This window comes from Protopterus annectens, chromosome 5.part1, assembly GCF_019279795.1.
Source record: "Protopterus annectens isolate FY-2018-M chromosome 5.part1, PAN1.0, whole genome shotgun sequence".
NCBI lineage: Eukaryota > Metazoa > Chordata > Ceratodontiformes > Protopteridae > Protopterus > Protopterus annectens.
The window spans coordinates 441,013,948-441,035,394 of record NC_056736.1 but is presented as its reverse complement, the minus strand read 5'-3'; the positions used below and the strand labels follow the sequence as shown (position 1 = coordinate 441,035,394).

General features: G+C 38.3%; 1 protein-coding gene across 3 annotated transcripts in view; it reads left to right on the top strand.

Moving 5' to 3' along the window:
• The first annotated feature begins 3,241 nt into the window (after positions 1-3,241).
• Positions 3,242-21,447, top strand: part of ILDR2 (immunoglobulin like domain containing receptor 2) — a 2,395,614-nt gene continuing 2,377,408 nt past the window's right edge. For all 3 annotated transcript variants that reach the window (XM_044073090.1, XM_044073088.1, XM_044073089.1), the window contains exon 1: positions 3,242-3,392. In XM_044073090.1, coding sequence (XP_043929025.1) covers positions 3,347-3,392 — 46 coding nt within the window. In that variant the 5' untranslated portion in view covers positions 3,242-3,346. The remainder of the gene's footprint in view (positions 3,393-21,447) is intronic.

Here is a 21,447-nt window from a genome sequence, read left to right as displayed (position 1 = left end):
ATCTTCATCCATTTTGAGCATCTGTTTCTTAGGCATAGGGCCTTGAACAGGAGACTGAAGTGTAGTCTTTTTAGCTTTAGAAGGAGTCTTAGACTTAGAAAACGTTTTGACTGTGAGAATCGTCGGTCTGAAAACGCCCTCAGAAACCGATGGCATTTCAGAAGCACCGACGTCCTTAGAAGGTAAATCGTCGGAAGGGCCTGAAGTAAAAGGCTGCGTCGGCCTAGTACATTCCGTCAAAATATCCGTAGCGGTCTTGAGTACCAGAACTGCAGTAGTCAGGGGCTGAGTCAGAGCCTCACTGATAACTGGAGAACTGGAGACCGGATCAACCGAGGCCTTGGAATCGGGTGTAGGCCTTGGCTGTCTGTCCTTGTCCCTGGGCTTTTTGTGCACGCCGGTAGTCTGTAGCTCGGACGGCATGTTATAGTTAAATTTTCTACCAAAATAGTGTTGTGCGAAATCAAATAATCTTTTAATAGTACGCTTATTAAACCTAGCACAGAAACGACAAGAAGTGACGTCGTGATCAGGGCCTAGGCAAGGTATGCAATAAGAATGAAAATTCTTTTGAGGTATTTGCTTCCCACAAGAAATACAATTGTTAACTTTTTCTGACATCTGTCTGAGGCAAGAAAAGTTTCCCCAATGGGGTACTTAGCTTTATAGAAGACTTCAGTCTGAAATTCGAATTTGACAATCTCAGGAGTCGGCCGACCGGCACTTGCGAACTGCTTCTGCTTCTGGCACTGCACGGCAAGAAAGACTGAAGAAAATGGCGTCGGTTGCAGTATATGTACCCCTGGCACACTGACGTCAGGGAGGAGGCGACAGCAACCGACGTCGGACTAAGACTTTGGAAATCCGGCCGACTGCGGGACCGCCTGACGACAGGATAACCCAAGTGTGATGACTGCAGCAGGGTAACACGATGAACATCTGGAAATTCATATAGTCGAGACCATATGATTGAGTTTTTGAAAACTCCAAGCTGTTGAATGGAGATCACTGTACAGTGAGGTTCGGAAAATATACCCTTTTCTTCACCGTAGTGCAATTTCAGAGTTGGTATATATAATTTGCAATGGGCGTGGGGGGTGCATGGAGGCTTAACCCCCCTGCATAAACATAAAAAAGTAGATTTTTGTGGGTTTTTTTGATGTTTCATTTTTCAGAAACTCGATCATATGGTTTCGTCCATATGAATTTCGAGTTTCTGAAAACTCGATCATCTGACATAAATTTGTATATGTGTGTGTGTGTGTGTGTGTGTGTGTGTGTGTGTGTGTGTGTGTGTGTGTGTGTGTGTGTGTGTGTGTGTGTGTGTATGGTTCCCCTTCATAATATCGAATTACTGAATGCTCGAAAGTCAGTAACTCGAAATTATAAAGTCAAACCAACAAAAATCCCGAAACCCACAAGCAGGAAAACAAAAAACCCCGAACATACAGAACACATACACCACACAACACGCAAACCATACAACACACATAACATAAACTACAAGCCCAACACTACATGTACACAGGGGGGCAAGCCCCCCTGCACCCTCCACACCCCCCTACTTATATATTCTAACTCCGAGATCACAGTAATACACAAAAAACCCACCACACAGACATTTTAAACTGCCTCGCACACACACAAACACATCACACATGCACAGACACATCCAACACTCACACTCATACTCCCACCTCCCTACCCTAACCCACACGCACAACTTACAAAACACACACATACACTCATTTACCTTCACTTCCATAAAACATCCCAACTCACACACTTCCCGTCCTGTAGCTGACATGCATAAGAGCGAATTTGAGATATTTGCATTTGTGCTTTTGCATTTTCGACTTTACAGTCTTGAGTTACTGAATTTTGAGCATTTAGTAATTTGGGATTGTTGAGGGGAACTGTGTATGTATATGTATATATATATATATATATATATATATATATATATATATATATATATATATGTGTGTGTGTGTGTGTGTGTGTGTGTGTGTGTGTGTGTGTGTGTGTGTGTAGTTTTATATAGACAGACAGAGAGGAAGAAACACTTAAGACACACATTTCATGTTCCTGGAAAATATGCTACAGTCTTATGGGCCGCCTGACCATATATTTGATTTTGTGTTACCTGCTGCTCTACAGATCTACTCTGCATAGTGCTTTTCAGCCACCATGTATAATTCTGTCTCAGCAGGTCATTCTCAGTAAGCAAAAATAAACAAAAAAATAAATGTGTTCTATATGCAAAATGGACCAAAGGTTGAAAAGCACTTAGTTTATATACAGTCAGTGGCAAGCTATTTCAAAACAGGAAAAAATGCATAATTGTCCATGTCAAACTGCATCTTTTTTTGACTGTTTGTTTGATTTGTATTTTGTCATCAATATGACTTTTTTAACAATGCCTTTTTTGCTGCATTTTGGGCATGACCAGAGAAAAGTTTGCAGTTGCAGGTGTCCACAGCACAGAGATGTTTGTGGGGATTAGAAGCTCATTAAAATTCTCTCTGTTATATTACAGGGTGAAAGCAGATGAAGAAAAGAGTGATCCATTGTATAGAGCATGGTGGGATAGCACTGGGCATAAGGTCAGTCTCTAGATTGGGAGTCAAACCTGATAGATGAAGCTCCCTCACTAAGCCATTCTGTCAGCGTTGAACTAGATTCATGTCTGCAGCTGACACTTCGCAGTAAAACTGGAAATTCTGAACGAACTTTCTTCACTCTTTAGTGCTATATTCGCACCCCACTATGTAGTACCCCATCTTTTAAGATGACCTTATATTCACAAAACATTCAGTGGCATAGTATGTGATGGAGGAAAATGCAAGCAAATACCACATGCATGTGCTACGGAGTGAGTGCAGAGTGTGTATGTGTGTGTGTGTGTGTGTGTGTGTGTGTGTGTGTGTGTGTGTGTGTGTGTGTGTGCATGCACACGCTTGCTGGTGTATAGGGGTGATGCTGAAAGGTGTAGATATTAAACAGATCACTTATTTCTCTATAGTTGCAACAGAATCTTGTATTACATAGATCTGCAAATTTAATATAAGCATAGAAAAAATAGTCAGATTAATATGTAATTTATGTTGTAAGTTTTGCACTAGATGGCTACATAAGCATTTGCTAGTCTTACTGGATGGAGTTTCGGAAATGCAGCACCCCCATGAAATGAATGGTATGATCCATTTTAAAGCTGGATTCATTCTCACAGTATGCTATTCAGTCTAGCAGATAAAAGGTTGGGAGGCAGGGGATAACAGTTACATGCAGAATGATTTACAGTCTCTTCTTGTGATTCCCTCTTTTAATCGAAAAGAAGTTGGACATGGGTATAACTTTATTATGGTGGATAACTTTGTTCTGCATAGCTGGTAAGAAGTCCTTTCTGGTTTCTATTTTAACTTTTTGTTCTTATCAGACTTTTTTCATTGTTGTTGTGAAGATGAACAATTTAAAACAGTGCTCCAATGCCCTGAATATTTCTTTAAACTAAAACCTATAAAAACTGAGAACAGGTTGCTTGGAAGAAATCTATAACTTCCTCAGGCTTTGATTTTGTTGTGGGTGTTTGAATTTTTGAACCACCTGTTTATAAAATTGTATATTGCATTAAGCAGTTGATAGATTTCCAAAATGTCTTACGGTTTAAGTGCCTTGTGAAAATATAATTTTGCTTTTCCCACTTTCACAGTTTCACCTTTAAAGGGAATTTTGTCAGGTACACTAATTTGTTAAGGCGTGTGATACCACTCTTTATTTTGCCTGAATTTTAACTCTTGTTAGCAGATAATGAAGATGTATAAAATGCCATGTGACTATTAAAATGCAGCATTGTGCATCGTGTATAGGCCACCCACAGTTTGCTTTCAGCGTCTATCAAGACAATATAATAAGGTTTAGAAATTATTAATTTATATGAAATATAAAGCATATCATTTTTGTTATCCTGTTAGCTGTAGTAGAGAGTTACTTACAAGTATTAACGGACACCTGCTGGTTAGGAATCTAGCAGTATATACTGCAATATTATTGTCTTGGATAAGCTTATTTATGATTTAAGGAGAAATCTAGTGTACTGTAGTTGCAAATAAAATTGTGGTTAATTGTTCTGCTGTCCTGTTAACAGAAGAGGTGTGGAAGAACTCTGCTTATTTCTGATTTATCTCTTCCTGAAAAACCTTTTGATCTATTGCTGTTTTTCAGTTCAGAACATAACCTGTTGCCTGTGAGCAGGAATAGAAAGTACAATATACTTACGACTAGTTGTCCTTTCTATGCTTCAGTCATATATGTCATTTGCACAGCCCTTCACTATGATATTATCACTGGAATAAGCTACTGTATTGTAGATGGCCCTCGGCAGCCAACCCATTATAATCACGTTTGTTTCATGCTTCCCAGCACAGTGTAATACTAATTCTGTGTCATCAAATGCAGCCCCACTGGGGCAATGATGAGCATATTATTACAGCATGTGAATAATGACCCCTCCAACACATTACCTGTCCACAGCAGCTAATTTTGGACATATCTAAGTGATAAAGACAATCAGTCTAGTGAACCCTGGAAATAATATAGGTGGTACTAATGAGCAAACAGTCTTAAGTTTTGATGATTTATTAATCCAGAAATAGATACATAGTACAGTATCTGGGAATTGGCTGTCAGATTTATGCTTGTGATAATCATTGCCAAAATGAGTGTGCACGTGCACATGTGAGTGCGCGTGTGTATGACAACGAGAGAGAACATGAGAGGATGCATTCTTAGCAACATGATTGCTTAGAAACAGGTGCTGAGAACAAGCTGAACATTTCGTATAAAGAATGACACTGTTCTCAGAGATGAATGGATGCACATTTCTAGGTGTCAGTCTAGCATGTTTTTAAAGACTGATAATTTAGAATGTCCTCCAAAGGCATTTCAGGCACTCTTGGTGCTGTTGATAGAAAGTTATTTTTTTTTTAAAGAAAATGGTTTAACAACAACAACAAGGAAAACAGTTAACTCAGTCCTGGGAACACTGCACTGGCTAACACTTTACAGTGGAGTGGAGAAAAAGATGTGCAGCTGTGCTGGGAAAGCAGCTAGCTTTTCTTCCATAACAACCACATTCAATGGGTCCTTAACTGAACAGTAACCTTTTTTCAGACCAACTTGAAGTGGAGTACTTTTGGAAAAAAAGGAGTGAGGGTACCAGTTGCTTATAGATTCAGTGTACATGAAACCAGGCACATTAAACCTTATCTTTAAGCAGGTCAAGTTACAGTAACATATGTATGGTCATTCAAAAAGGACACTGCCTAAATCAGTATTATAAACAGCTGATGTACATTTTATTTCAAGCATTAACAAAAAACAGTCATCAGCGTCATTGACCCCCTTTTTTCTGTTATTACATAGTGCTGGTGTGATACATCAAACATTAGTCAATTAAACCAAATTACCTGGATCCAATGTTTTCACCGCTGGGTGGATAGCCTTGCTGCAGTATCAAAAACTAGTTCTATGTTGCATAATGTTCTGTATACTCCCTCCCTTTCTGTTTAGGTTATACTGTTTTTTCTTATTCCTGTGCAGACATTTCCCCTTAGGGTGAAGGTGGTGGTCCTAGTGAATGTCACACATAAAGGAAGTGATATAATTGTGGGAGCTGGTAATCCTGTTTCAACATCTTTAAAAACCTTACTATAGTAACAACTGTTTACTCAGATTACGGTGTGAGAGTAAACTCAGTGTGCACTACATTCAGGGAAAACTAGAATACTTCTTGTGACTTGTTTTTTAATTCCACTACCTCAGTCAAGTCTGTTAATCTAATTTCATAGCCAAGGTGAGGTGTCCTAACAGTATACTCTGTATGGGATTGTATAGGTTACATCAATAGCTGCCAGAGTTAACTAGAAAAGTCTGTACTTGTATAACTTGGATAAAGTGCAGCGCTTTGTGAGTTCAACAAGGCTGTGTACTTCAATTGATTCATTACTGAATATTATAGAGCAGATGGACGAAACTGCCCTCACAACCCAATGAAAAGCACTACTGAATATTAGAAGAGGAATTAAATCCAACTATAAGCCTGAATGGAGCAGCAGTACAGAAGCAAGCCATGAAAATTACTACAAGGACCCCCCCCCAAAAAAAAAATACACTTTTAAAACAGAAATGGATGTTCCTTCTGAAAGGCCTTTAAGTCCCTATTTACAGTACAGCTGAAGGTGAAATATAAAGCTAAAAGTGGAAGAATAAGAATCTCAGTTCTGTTCTGCCTCTGCAGCTCTATCTAATAGTCTTACTGAATAATGACTCTTGCTTAAATTTACCACTAAGCCATTTGAGCTGGGTTTTTTTTTTAAATTTTTTTTTTAATTACAAAAACACACACATGCACAGGCATGCATACACCAATACATCCAAATACAGAGAAAGTTCTCTGCTTAGGCATTGTTAGAATCACAAAATTGAAAGGCTAATATATGCTGACATATGGAACTCAATCAAAAACTCTCCAGCGTACCGTGCTGGCATCTCTGCTGCTGGAATAACAGTATGCTGGAGTTCTTAGGTTCCAGTCCCAGATGAGAGCTAATATTATCTTTTACTTCTATGACTCTTGATTAGTCACTTGGCATGACAAATTCCTTGCAGGCCATAGAGTACTTTGTAGGCATTGTGGCTTCCTTCTATATTATTTTGAGATTTTAGTTTTTGCAGACCTGTGAATAAACGGACTTAAAGACAAGTCTGTGAGGGAAACCAGTTATTCTTCCACTGAGAATATGGACTAAAATCACTTTAATGGCTAAATGCATAATAGGTGTGCTACAACCCCTTTCATTTTTGAATCTCCAGATCTTCCTTATGTGGGGGATCAAAATGTCACAAAACCATGAAGACATACGATGTAGCTTTCCATTTTAAAAATGTTTGTTATCTGATGTCAAACATTTATGCAATCATGTACTAAAAACTTAACTAGCATATACTCAGTACTCAGATAAATACAGTAGTACCTTCAGAGTATAGTGCTTTAAACATATTAGTTTACAACAATAATAGTTATCTGATTACATAGTATTATTTTGTCGATTGCTGTTATTACCCAATCATCAGCCAGGGGCCAGGGCTGACTGATAACATTTCTTATAACCAATCCGAAGAGAAATCTGGCAGATAAATAAATATTGTAACAGTCCCTTAATCAGTGACTAACACCAGTAGAAGGTAATAACACTTCATAGGCAACATACGATTATAAATAGCATACAGGCGACACATACAGTATGTAATTATTTTGCTCCATGATTTTCATGTATTCATCATTATAAACTATTATGTCCAAGTTAAAAATCACTTAAATTGTGATTGCATTCATGTAATATGCACCTGCCATGACCACATGATTGCAGAAGACAAAATTATTTTTATCTACTGTACAGGACTGTGCAACTACATAAAGTGCCCCACATCAAGTTCTAGTGAGCCATACTTAATACTTACTTAATTACTCACAGGTGTTTTATATACCTATTACATGTGTATCAGATAGTCAGGGCTGTTGCATCTAGATTGTGTGGTCTTCTTTCACTTGGGCTCCAAACCAGCCATTTTGTATTAAGAAGGTTTTTTTGCACTCTTGTGGCAGAAGTGTGTTGATCTAAACCTATCTGAGTTGGAGATTGCTGATGAAAGGCTTATTGAGTGCTTTCCTAATTGGTAGTTAGCTTACAACCTGTTCTTTTTTGCCTGTATGTAAGCCTTGCGTTTGCGTGGGTCTTGGCTTAATTGCTCAGAGTTGCTTGTCATTTGACAACTATGCCAGAGAGTTCCAGTTTATTTGCTTACAGCTAAGGCAATCCCCTGCTAAAAAGATGAAAATAAGTATTATTTTGTGCTTCTACTGATAATTGTGATCACATTTTATTATTTTCCTGTGAGATTTGCTGTATCTGCTGCACTTTTAATAAAAAAGGTACTGTTTTATTGCTGCATTAAGTATTTATTACATTGTATCAGATAGTCAGGACTATTGAATTTAGATTGTATGGCCTTCTTACACTTCGGCTCCAAACCAGTCATTTTATACTAAGAAGATTTTTCTACACTCTTCTGGCAGAAATGTGCTGATCTAAACCTATCTGAGCTGGGGATTTCTGGTGGAAGGCTTATTGTGTGACTTCCTGATTGGAATTTACTTTAAAACCTGTTCCTTTTTGCCAGTATATAAGCCTTGCATTTGCATGGGTTTTAGCTTAATTGCTCAGAGTTGCTCACTGTTTGGTGACTATGCCAGAGAGTTCCAGTGAATCTGCTTACAGCTAAGGCAAGTCTCTGCTAAAAAGATTAAAATAAGTATTATCTTACACTTATATTGAAAATTGTGATCACATTTTATTAGTTTCCTGTGAGATTTGTTGTATTTGCTGCACTTTTAATAAAAAATGGTATTGTTCTATTGCTGCTTTAAGTACTTAATACATTGTGTCAGACAGTCAGGGCTGTTTATCTAGATTTTGTGGTCTTCTTAACTTGGGCTCTAAAGCATCCATTTTATATTAAGAAGGTTTTATCTGCACTCTTGTGGCAGAAATGTGCTGATCTAAACCTATCTGAGTTGGGGATTGCTGGTGAAAAGCATATTGTGTGCTCTCCTGATTGGTAGTTAGCTTAAAATCTGTTCCCTTTTGACTTAAATAAGACTCGATTTTGCTTGAAACTGCTGTGCAGTGTTGTTAGCAGGGCCCTGTATAGAAGCAAATGCCTTGAAGTTAGAATTCATTCTGAGCAGCATCGCTCAGTTGGTTAACCTTAGACTACACAAAGTATAGCTCCCACTCATAGTCTCTGTCCTACCGGCACAGTTCAGTTTAATTAATCCATTCCTTTCCCTGCTAAAGCCGACAGTAACAAACTGATGTAATGGATGGGCAGGTTACAACCATCTCTGTAGCCAGCCTGATGGAGATGGGTATCCTCAGGCAATGCAGCAATTGTCTCATGTATTCTGACAACCACTTAACCCTGAAACAAACAAATACTATATGTGAGAGTTGTAGTTATACTATGAAAATGGAGGCAGGACTGTCACATATAGAAAAAGTGAATGCCAAGCAGGTTGTCAACACGTACACATCACTTCCCACACTAAATAAGGATTTGACATATAAACTCACATATGCGGAGGTACTCACTAGTAACTTACCAAAAACTCAGAGGCCTCCCAAAAGCTGCTTTCAGAAACTACATATACACACAATAAGCAAACAAGAACCACAATACATATATTTATGTACACCAGTGTCTGAACAAACAAACTCATAAGCTGAAACACCCAAAAACCTAACGTACTGATCCTAAGAGACCCCATAGTGAGACACGTAAATGTCCCTCTCACCAGGCTGGATAAGGAGAAGGTTGCTGTTAGCTGCCTGTCATCAGTTCACACACGCACTCAAGTCACTCAGCCACAAGTACCAGTATGACTCTGTCATAGTCCATATGGGTGTGAATGACCTGAGATGTACCTCCCTGGACTATATAAAGAGTGACGTGATTGAACTTTCAGATTATATGTCATCAGCAGGTATGAGCCTAGCCTTCAGCAGCATTCCACCTTCACCAAGGATGATGCCACAATACAAACAAAGAATGATTGACTTTAACAACTGGCTTAACTTTTGGTGTCACTCCAAAGGTATCCAATATTTGACAGCCTGATAAGACAAAAATGACAGCCCACTCTGCTTTACCAGAGATAGTCTGCACCTGTCTCCCCTAGGCTTTTGGATAGAAGCCAAGGCTTAAGCTACTCCTATAGTGCATTTTTAGGCAGTGAAAAAGTAACTAACCTCCCAACATAACAAAATCTTCTCTTGATAAGCTCAAGGTACTGCTTCTCGATGCTGGAAGACTAAATAAGAAACTACATTCCTAAGAAGCACTCTTCACCTTGGAAAATGCTGACATCTGTGCAGTCACTGAGGCATGCTTCAAAGCCGTGGAAAGCACCCCGGCCATGCAAGGCTACAACACTGTCCATACATTCAGACCACCAACTGAGCAAGAAAGAACCAAAGGAGGAGGTGTATCCATCTTTATAAAAGATAAGTACACCTCAAGATTGATCAAACAGTACAACTACCCCAAGCTACTCCATGTCCAACTCACCATAGGTAAAATCCCCTACCACATCATCGCTAGCTATATGTCCCCCACTATGAACCAGGAAAAACATACCATATACCTGGACTTACTGGAGTCACTTACCATGCAGCCCAATACCTTACTCATGGGTAATTTTCACTATCCTACCATTGACTAGGGCAAATACATGACCTCTAACATGCAGGCTCAGAGATTCTTGGACTTTGTCAATGCAAATGCTCCAGAACAGCTGGCTGGCACACCCACAAGAGGATCAAATATCATAGACATGGTACTCACAAACATGAGGGAGCACTGCACCCCTCCGATGTAATGCCCTCTTTGGTAAGATCGGGCCACAAAACAGTCTCCTTTGAAATAAATAAAAAGCCAGAGACCCATCAAACTCTACAATGCTAAAGAATTTCTCCAAGACAATGATGTCCTACTAAGCAATGGCATAAGAAATTTCAGAGATCCCCCAAACCCAAAATATACAGCATCCTGTTCAGAAGTTTAAACTAATACCCTGTATAGCCACTTAAGCAGAATCAGCAGTACCAGACTGGATTAAACCCACGTCTTGCCAGAAAAACAAGCCACCCTGGTGGATCCCTGGTATAAACAGGCTATACAACCAAAGAAAGAAACTAATGTCCAAAAATAAGCAAGATCAGGCTGAGCAGAAGAATTCTCTCACTAGTCTAAACAGTCAAATTAGAGATCTGGTCAAGTCCTGAAAAGCAAAGTATGAAACAAAAATAAACTCCCTAGCCAAGAAAAATCACAAAGTATTTTCTAACTGCATGCAAGATCTTAAGGGGAATACCCAGCTATGCACACACCTGGCTTAAGGGGAATACCCAGCTATGCACACACCTGGCTTAAGGGGAATACCCAGCTATGCACACACCTGGCTTAAGGGGAATACCCAGCTATGCACACATCTGGTTGTAGAGGGCATCATCTGGTTGTAGAGGGCATCACCAATACTCACCTGGAGGAAATAGACACCTGCCATCTCACAGATTTGGATCAAACTTCACAGCCTTGTCCCCACCAGTCATCCCCAAAGTATACTTGCCACGATTCCTCAATCTATTATCTCAAGATAGCAGGTTATCTCTGTGTTCTCTAAGGTTAAAAACATAGCATCAATGGCCTTGACAACATCCCAGGTTGCCTTTTAAATAATTTAAAACATGACCTACCAGACCCACTTGGATTCCTATTTAACCACAGCCTCCAGACGGGCTGTGTTCCAGCAGAATGGAGGACAGCAACAGTCATCTCTCTGCACAAGGGAGACCATCAACTGACAAAGGGAATTATACACCTATAAGCCTGACTAGCCTCATCTACAAAGCAATGGAAAGAATCATCACAGACCTTATCAACAAGGACATAGGTAATCTCCAAACTGTGGCCCCAACCCACTTCGGATTCATTAAGGGTAGATCATGTCTATTAAATGTGGTTGACTTCTTTGAGAATGTCACCAAAGCCATGCATGAGAGAAAGACTGTGCATATGCCTACCTTGACCTGACCAAGGCATTTGACACAATTCCCCAGTCAGGTATTATAGAGAAACTCTCTCAAATGGGAATAATTCCCTACATCACCAGGTGGGTAGCCAAATGGCTCACCCACATGGCACATACTGTCAAAGTGGGTGACTTCACCTCTAGCAAGAGGCCAGCCACTAGTGGCGTACCACAGGGTTCTGTATTTGGCCCTCTGTTGTCTAGTATTTATTTCTCAGAAGTTAAGACCACTGTAGATGGCCTTTGGCTGGCCAAGTTCATGGATGACTATAAATTGGGGGGCAATTACTAAATCCCCAAGTGATACTGATATCCTGCCGAAAGGATTAATACAGACAAATGTTTGGTGCCAGAGCCATGGATTGAAGCTAACTAAATGCAAAAAAACCCCATAATTATTCCCTTTGGAAAAGCAAATACCCCAGTTAATTACACTATAGACAGCACCCCCTTAAGAGTAGACCCAGTGGTATGTGATCTGGGTGCTCAGGTTGATAGTATTCTGAACTTTGACCACCATGTGTCCACAGTGGTGAAAAAGTCCTTCTATGTGGCACAAATCATAAGTAAGGGCAAGGTATCGAGATCAAAGGACATTATAATTCCATTGTACTCAGCCCTCATCAGACCAATAATTTAGTACAATGCACCCTTTTGCATGTACCTCACCAGAAATCTGCAACAGGTGGAGCGACCCCCCCAGAGGTTTCTCATCAGGAAGATACAGGATATAAAAAATACGTCCTGCACGGAAAGACTGAAACCCCCAACCAATGTACTCGGTCTCCTACAGACTACTAAGGAGCAGTCTGTATCTGGCCTACAAGGCAGTCTCTGATCCGGCCCTGATGGAAATGTTACACATTTGTAAATCAAACTGCATGAAGGTCCCTCTTCCAGGGATCTTAACCTAGCCTCTGACATAAATAAATCATGTTGGAGAGATAAATATATCTCTCAGAGACTACCCCTTCTCTGGAACAAGCTTCCTATTCACATGAAGCAAAGCCCTTCCTTGACCCTCTTCAAGCCCAACCTTGATCAATGAGTAGGTAATAGTAAACTTACTCCTGGGCTAGTGCTCGTGTCCCTCATGGACAGAGGCAGTAGGTATTACATACCATGCCATAGCCTCATACCTCTGTGAACTTTTATTGAAAATTGGGAAACTTAGATTAAATATGGCTAGGCTTGTAAAGGCTCTTGGACAGTTAGCCTGGTAATCTCCTATGAACCTATGAACCTATAATAACCATAATGATTATCACATCCATGAACTAATCTGATAGCAGCATACACCAACAAGAGTCCCAAGTCAAATATTCTATGACAGGATAGTACATATTTGACATGGCATAACTCAAAAGAAATACAGAAATCATCAGTTGCCATCACAAAATTTTCTACAGTGTATTTTCAAATGTAGGCAGTAGATGATACAAGCATTTTTATGCAGTCATTGATTTACATTTCATAACACTGAAGTTTGTGTTTGTCGATTGTTGCTTATATCATCTATTGTAGAGAAGTTGGTGATGGTGGTATTTAATCTCATGAGGCCAGAGCATTTGTTTCATCATTCTTTACCCTTGGGAGCAAATCTTACAAGTAAGTATTAAATCCCACCATAATCCACAATCATGGTTTTCTGATATATTAACATAAAGTCCTGTTAGTGATAAACTGTAATGAAAACATTACATATCCTTGGCTGATATAAAGTTTTCCTCTCTCTTTCTACCAAAGCAGGAGACCATGCTTTTTATAAGTATAATATTGTTAGTAAATAAACAACCCAGTCTGAAGCAACCAAGGATAAAACAGTCTGGCAGATTTCTTCATGACAGCAGGAATTACTTATCACGGAAGCTGTTTTTCTCATATCTTTACCAGTGGAAGCTAAATTTGGTCATTATCTTCTGGATGGGTTTAGGTGCGCAATACAAGTCATGTAACTCTGAGCTTGTATGGACACAGCTGCAGTTACTGCTGCTTATAATCTGATACTTGTTACAGTATTAAGAGGCCTCTTCTCAAAAGCTTTAAGTCTGACAATGTTTGAAATTCATAACTACACTGTAAGATATATACTGTAGAACACCATACACATCTACGCATATATATTTATATACACATGTATGTGTGTGTTTGTGAGCATATACATGGATAAGGAATGTTTGTAATAAGACTCATCTTGTTTAAATTAAAAATATCTAAAAAATTTAATTTGAAACATTTAATCTAATCAAATTTGATAGAAAGGTATTGCAGGCTAGAAAGAATTGATGCTGGTGTGGTTTATGGTATTAGGATTATAGGAATTACAAGGCAAATTAATCTAGGGTACAATTTGTCCGTTGCTAATGCCAACCAACATGTACCTCCGTGTACACAACTCTGTGTTTGTGCATCTGCGTGATTCACTGTACGTGGTTTTCTCTGCAGTTGTGCAATTAGGGAGTTAGGACATTTAAGTAAGGGTATAACATTTTGGAGGAGTATTTGCTGTACATGAAATTTTAGATGAAATGTGATTCAATTCTTTAGATTAAATGTGTTTTAGATTAATTTTTTTTAGATATTTTGTGATGAGAAAAAGTTTCTTAGATGAAATGTAGTATAGCCGTATATATGTATATGTATGCATCTACATCAGAGATGCAAATTTGAGTGAATCTGTGTAAAACTGGCATCTATTACTTAACACAGTTTGTTGAACTAAAGAGATAGTCAGATGCTTGACAGGTATGCAAAATCGCACAATCCCAGGGCTTGGGAATGTGCCCTTTCCCTGATAGTGTGCAATCTCAAACTTACGGATTACTTGCCAGTTCACCCATCTAGGGTGGAGGAGGGAGCTTGGTGCAAGGAGTGTAAACATTCATGCATCCATTTAGCAGTACACTGGCACTGTAGTGGGCAGGGATCTGTGCACATGTGGAAATATGTATACCTCGGTCACTGGTACTTTGGAGCCTAATGGCCATGGCTGCCATGGGGATGGATTAAAGGCTAGTTCAATAAACACCAATGGCTTCTTGTATGATGGCCTGCTCTTGTCCATGGAGGAATGAATGGTCTGGTCAGGTCAAAGGAGGGCCAATGGTTAGCAAGCAGAGGGACAAAAAGTATAAAAACTAAAGAACAGGTTACTAAGCAGCTTTGGTAGCAGTCACTGCTACAAGCAGTTTTTCTTCAATGTGCTTCAATTCTCTGTACTCAGTCTTGTCCATCACTGGGACCAATTCTGGCTAAGAGCTTCCAACAACATGTATAAAGGGAGCAAAATAATCAGCATATGTTCATTTTTATTCTAAATTATTTTATGGAAACCTGCTTATTACTTGCAGAGTAAATTGTTATAAGCATGGTGTTCAGAATGCAGTTACAGGTACCACCCCATGAATTATATGTGGGCCAACCCTTTTTTACTTTATTGGACTATCAATACAACTTTGAATCATGTTAGCTGATCAATAAATGTACCTTGTTTTATTATATTATTTAAATAATGCTGAAATATGTTAGATGATCAACAAATGTTGACAACTTAAAAAAACATTTTCTTCTGAATGTACTTGTTTGGTATCTGTATTTCATTTTGGTAGTACTGTACTTGCCATGGAATGGTTTCCTTCCCAGCATTTGCATCTAATTAGATGAAAATGCATTTAAAAGTAATTACTTTTTCTTGGAGTATCACCTCATGCATGTTCCCCTAACACTTACCACCTCATAGTCTTTTCTCTTTGCAGTCATTACTTCACAACTGTTCAGTGCTTACTATTACTTGCTTTTAGGTTTGGTTTATAATATCCTAGCCAATTCTGCGCTAAAGTACTGTGCCCTGTTTTGTGTAGTTACCAGGACTTGTCAAGGTTTTCCTTTCATTGTTATGTACCTCATTAAGTGGAGATGTTGAGGGATTAATAAACTACATGAAATATTTATTTGGCATTGGCAAATAATCACACCTCTGACTAGTCACTACCACCGCTTACAAAATGCATCTTGTCGATGCTCAAAAACACATTTCAAAGGCAGAACCCAGATGAAAAGATAGCCTGCTTCATTCTTCTTCACCGGAGTTTCAGGAACCACTTCAGACGTGCCTCACATCAAACACAGAGGAGCTATAGATGAATAGATATTTTTAAGAGAAGCCATCCTAACAAGCTAAGTTAAGTTTGCAATTATGCAGTGGCTGATAAACTACTTATTTCTGGATCCAGTTGATGCACATTACTATGTACAATACCAGGCACATCTGCTGAAGTTTCTAAAATTCTGTCAATGGTTTCAAAAATCAGGCAGCACATTTATTATCGTTGTACACATGTGGCTTACTTTGTTTATTTATTTAGTTTGCAAATTAGGTAAGTGGGCTGGCCCAGGGTCCCTTTTCAACTATGACCAAGGCATGTAATAGGTTCAAACCTAAATGCTATTAAATAGTTTCTGTCTACAAGTATGCATAAGGCAGGTACAGGCATATGCTGTTAATGCTGTTAATGCATAGCATACAATGTAGCATGCATGTGGGTTTACTACAACTGCTCGAATACCTGTGGCTTGCAGACCATAGTCTTGCAGCTGGGAACTCAAACATCTTGCAGTATACACAAGCTGCAGCAGACACTCAAACCTGAATATTTGTTTGGGTAAGGTGTGGCAGCCCCGTACAGAGAGTTGAGCTGCTGGGTGGCACTCAAACACATATTCAGGTATGAGTAAAGTATGTGTGGCTGCCATGAGTAAGGAGTGAGAGGGCAGGGAAGTTTAGCTGTAATATTTAAGGCAGGGATTGAGATGAGGAGTTTAACTTTAGGAAGATGGATGAGAAATTGGGTTTAGGGTGAGGGAGAGGAGTTTTAGTATTAGCCAGTGACTACGCAATTTAGTTTTAGGGAGTGAAAGGGGAGACTATAATAATAAAAAAAAAATTGATCAGGAGTTTAGCTTCAGAGAGTGAGATGGAAATAGGTTTGGTGAGTGGTCTAAAATTTAGGTTTAGGGAGCATGAAGGAAGATTTATGGTTAGGGAGAGCAATCAAGGAATTTAGGTCTGGAAGTAGAAGGAGACATTTTGTGTTAGGGAGGAATGGAGGATTTTAGGTTTAGGGTGGGAGAGTATGTTTTAGGGTTAGGATTAGGGAGTGAGGATTCAGGTTAGGGTTAGGGAATTGGCATAAGTCTTAGGGTTAGAGTTAGGGGTTCTGTGAGGGCTTTGCAGTTAAGTAGGCTTAGGTTGTGGGATGGCGATGCAATTCACTAGGATCAAGTTATTTGGAGATATGACCCTTGTCATTTTTAGCAAATGACAATGAGCAAGTGAGACACAAGCTAATAGCATGCAAGTGCTTGCAGAGGACTTGTAGCATTCCAAGTTAGTATATAATCTTATTATAGAGAGTTAAAATATTAAAACATATTGATATTTGTTTAAGTTTGTCAGTTAATAATATTGGCACCTGTACCATGTACATTTACAATAACCTGTTTCAATGACTTTGTTGAGTGATAAAGAATAAGAGCTAAAAGAAAGAAGGGAAAAAGGAAGACTGGAGAAGAGACAGGCAGCTGCAGAAGTCTGATATTGTACTGCTTTGTGGAATATGCTATTGCCATTTACGTATTTGCATACTGGCATGTTAGTTTGGGATTATGTTTGGAACAGTGACAATTAAAATGCAATTACAAGAAAACACATACTAATTCAAAAATAGCTGTATCTCTGAGTATTCCCTGTTCTCCGAGGTACAGCAGTCTCTGATTTAGTATAGTTAGTATAAATAAGCAGTTTGTGTGAGGGGGTGCAGGAAGGGGCTTGGTTCCTTGTAATAATTGTATTTTTAGATGTAACAAGGGTTTTGTACTTTGCTAGTATGTTCAGAGGATCACAATTCCTTTTTTTAGAGTTTTAGGACTTGCATTAAAAGACTCTGAAAATTCCAATAAAGTGCCAAGAGTCTACATCCCTTTCATAGTTGTCCTGCTGTGTCCAGAGGGTAAATGGGACTGTTTTAAATTTTAGGTTGACCAGCACAGACTGGCAACAGTGGCTGTATAATTTATAAGTGAATATGGAAGGGAGGTATGCAGATCTAGATTTGACTTATTACTGTATTACTTTCATGGAGTATATGGGTTAACTTTCATGGAGTATATGGGTTATCAGGGATTTATTCTCAGATGGCCATATTTGGTCCTAACAGCAAAGTCAGATGGTGAAATGGTCAAGTGTGGAGGGGTTAAGCCCAAGCCCACACCCTAACAGCAAAGGCAGATGGTGAAATGGTCAAGTCTGGAGGGGGCAAGTGCAAGCCCACACCCTAAGAGTAAAATCAGATAGTGAAATGGTCAAGTCTGGAGTGGGCAAGCCCAAGCCCACACCCTAAGAGCAAAGTCAGATGGTGAAATGCTCAAGTTTGGAGGGGGTAAGCCCAAACACACACCCTAAGATTAAAATCAGATGGTGAAATGATCAAGTCTGGAGGGGGTAAGCACAAACACACACCCTAAGATTAAAATCAGATGGTGAAATGGTCAAGTATGGAGGGGGTCAGCCCAAGCCCACACCCTAAGAGCAAAGTCAGACGGTGAAATTGTCACATCTGGAGGGGGTACACCCAAACCCACAACTCCCACTCCTGGAGGTAGTATTGCAATTATATCATAGCTGCATAATAACAATATTTTTTATTCTGCTTTGTTTTAAGTCTTGTGACTACTTAGGATGTGAAATGAACTCTTTATGACTCAGTGTTTCTACAAGATGGAAGAGAAAATAGTGATAAATACAATTTAAATTAATATTTAGGTTACTGATACAGCTGCAATATGTTTTCAATCTCAAAACGTTATCAACATGTAATGGTGCTTCATTTAACAGTCACACTATCATGTACAGATGTCAAAAGTAGGCTTGTCATGAAATTTAAAATATATACTCATTTCAAAAGTTGTCTCATTTTGAACATGTATCCTAGGAATTATGTTCTTTGTGTGTGGACATGGGTCAAAGGGTTCACAGAAGCAACCTTCCAGTTTGATTGCACATTCCTTGCTGATTAACCTTTTCACTTTGCTTAACTCCCAGCATAGTATAATAAATAAAAAAGAGAAGATAAAACTGGTCTGACATTTTTAATTTTATAATGAATTTGTTTTCCATATAGGGCATACTGCCAGCCATTTCTCTATGATGTCATTTCTACCCACACAGGCCCACAAAATATATGAACAAAAGATAGTATCTTATTTGGGCAAGAACCTCTTCCCTCATTTAAAGGGTTCTGACCTACACTTCCTATGCTAAATTATATAACGAACTACAAAACAAATTTATTAATTCTTTGATTTTGCAGAGATTACATTCCATTAGCAGTTGCTCTTCACTCTGTGTAAATAGACAAAAATGAAACTTATGGTTAATCTCTGTTTAGACCTTAAACTTAACTAATGTCAAGGAAGAAAGGTGAAAAACCTGGCTTTGGCAGAACTTACATATTTTCTTTTGTCTATTGTCCTCCAATTTTGGAAATGAGAATACATTTTCCAAAGACAGTACTTATGTGACTGGTTCACTGTACTTCAGAAAATCTTAGATCTTCCATTTATTTCTGTTAGCTTTTCATTACACTTTACTTTTTCAAAACGTATAGATAAAATGTTTCTTTTCTTATTTAGTGTTCATTTTTGTGAATATATACTTTTTTGATAATTAATACACTATTAGATTATAATCACAATCCTGGGTTTTTCTACACAAAGTTGCTATATTTCTAAAAAAATCTGGATATTACAACAAGCATGTTATGGTCCCTAATTCTCTGTGGACTTTAACTTTTTCATGTCTGTAGCAGCACTATGAGAAATCATTGGTGGTTGAAAAAAATCAGTCCTTTTTATTTTATATTTATTTTTGTACTAATTTATTAAACATAGAGGAAGGCCATTCGTTATGGACCTGTCATGACCTGAGCCTCTGGTAAAAAAAAAATAAGTTTTGGATATTAAGTATAATACATACATGGGAATTCATATAATATAATGCATTTTGTATAGTTTAGTGAGTCAGCTACATATAACTGTGACTACAGTGTAGAAAAGCATGTAATAGTTAAACAGCTCCATATGGTTCAGCTGTGAGAAGGGAAATAATATATTCTTATAGCATATAGTAATGAATGGTAGCAGTGATCTAAGAACAGTATGCAGACTTACATATAGTTTACATGATTAGTTACACAGACACATAAAACTATTGTTGAAGGTAAAAAGAACCAGTCAGCAGTTATAAAGACCAAAGAAAAGGATGGTATGCAAAGAGTTTATTAATACAAGCACACTCAGCAGTATGCATGTCCATATACTCAACACAAACACACACATACTGTTTATAACAATTTTATTAGATGAAATATACAGAGCATAAATCATGATTCTAGAATGTAAGAAAATATTTTGTATCAAATACAACTAGCAAGAGAAATACAAAATGTAATTTCAAAACTGGATGAGATATACCTACTATAAGAACTAGCAGTGAATCAAATGTAACCAAGTAACTAGCTTGTCACGTTTGAGAATTACTAAGGTTTTGCAAGTAAAACCATGCAGATAATCATACTTCAGTACTGTAGTCCTCAGTCATTTAAATAAGAAAGACTGTACCTAAAGATCTTTTATCTATAAAATGCAGTTAAAATGATAATGTGTCAGTCTGTCAGAGATCTTGATGGAGATTTTGTGTAACTCTGAGTGGAGTGACATAAATAACTATGACAATTTTTCTATGAAGAGTTGTTCTTAATGTTTCATTCCTAGCGATATATTATTCACACATATGACTGGTAGACAAGATTTCATATCTCACAAAGACAGAATACTGGCTTAATTATGAGGATTACTGGTAGAGATTGACTGCCATGCTAGTTATATGTTTTTTTTATTTAGCAGTTGGACAAACAGGCATGGAAAGATGCAGTTTGATAATATGACAGTTTTTTTTTTGAGAAGGGGTATTCTATCTTATTCCTTTTACTGATAGTGATTAGGGATTACCTGTTGGCAAGTTAACTACTGCATTAATGGAGAGGAGCATTATTCCTGTAACTACAATAAAAGAAAATCTCCCAAACAGTTGCTAACTGTCCTACCTTAAACACATAGCTGGACTAAATGTGTAACAGGATCCTTCTTATTGTCATTCGGTATCCTATATTCCTTACCAGTGATATGACATTATATTATAGTCCTTCTCTCAACCTACTTTTTATAAGATGCTCAAGAGACGATGTAGACTATAGAATCGCTTTCTGTATAACATTTTATTAGATGGTAATATTATCAGTTCAGTGTCTGAATTAGTTGATCCACCATCAGCCCTTTGTCCATATCTTCTAGCTCTAGTATCACCCTCCCCAAAACAGTGTGAGAGGGCGGAGTTCTTCTTTGTGAATTGGAGTTTGTTTGGATTTGTCAATAGATATCATCTCAACCCCTACCATTCCTTTAAATTATTAAGAACTAAAGAATTAAGTTTAAGTAACTGGATGGGACGCATCTGATTTTATACATGGTCACTAGCACAGTGTCTATGATTACTTGTAAGGACAGCCTGCCTGCTAAGTACAGATCCTACTTTATTTCTTCATCTTCATGTTACTTTGGGGAACCATGAAGCCATGCGAAAATGTATTTAACCGAGCTGTGACGCCAGTGCCCTGGCCCAG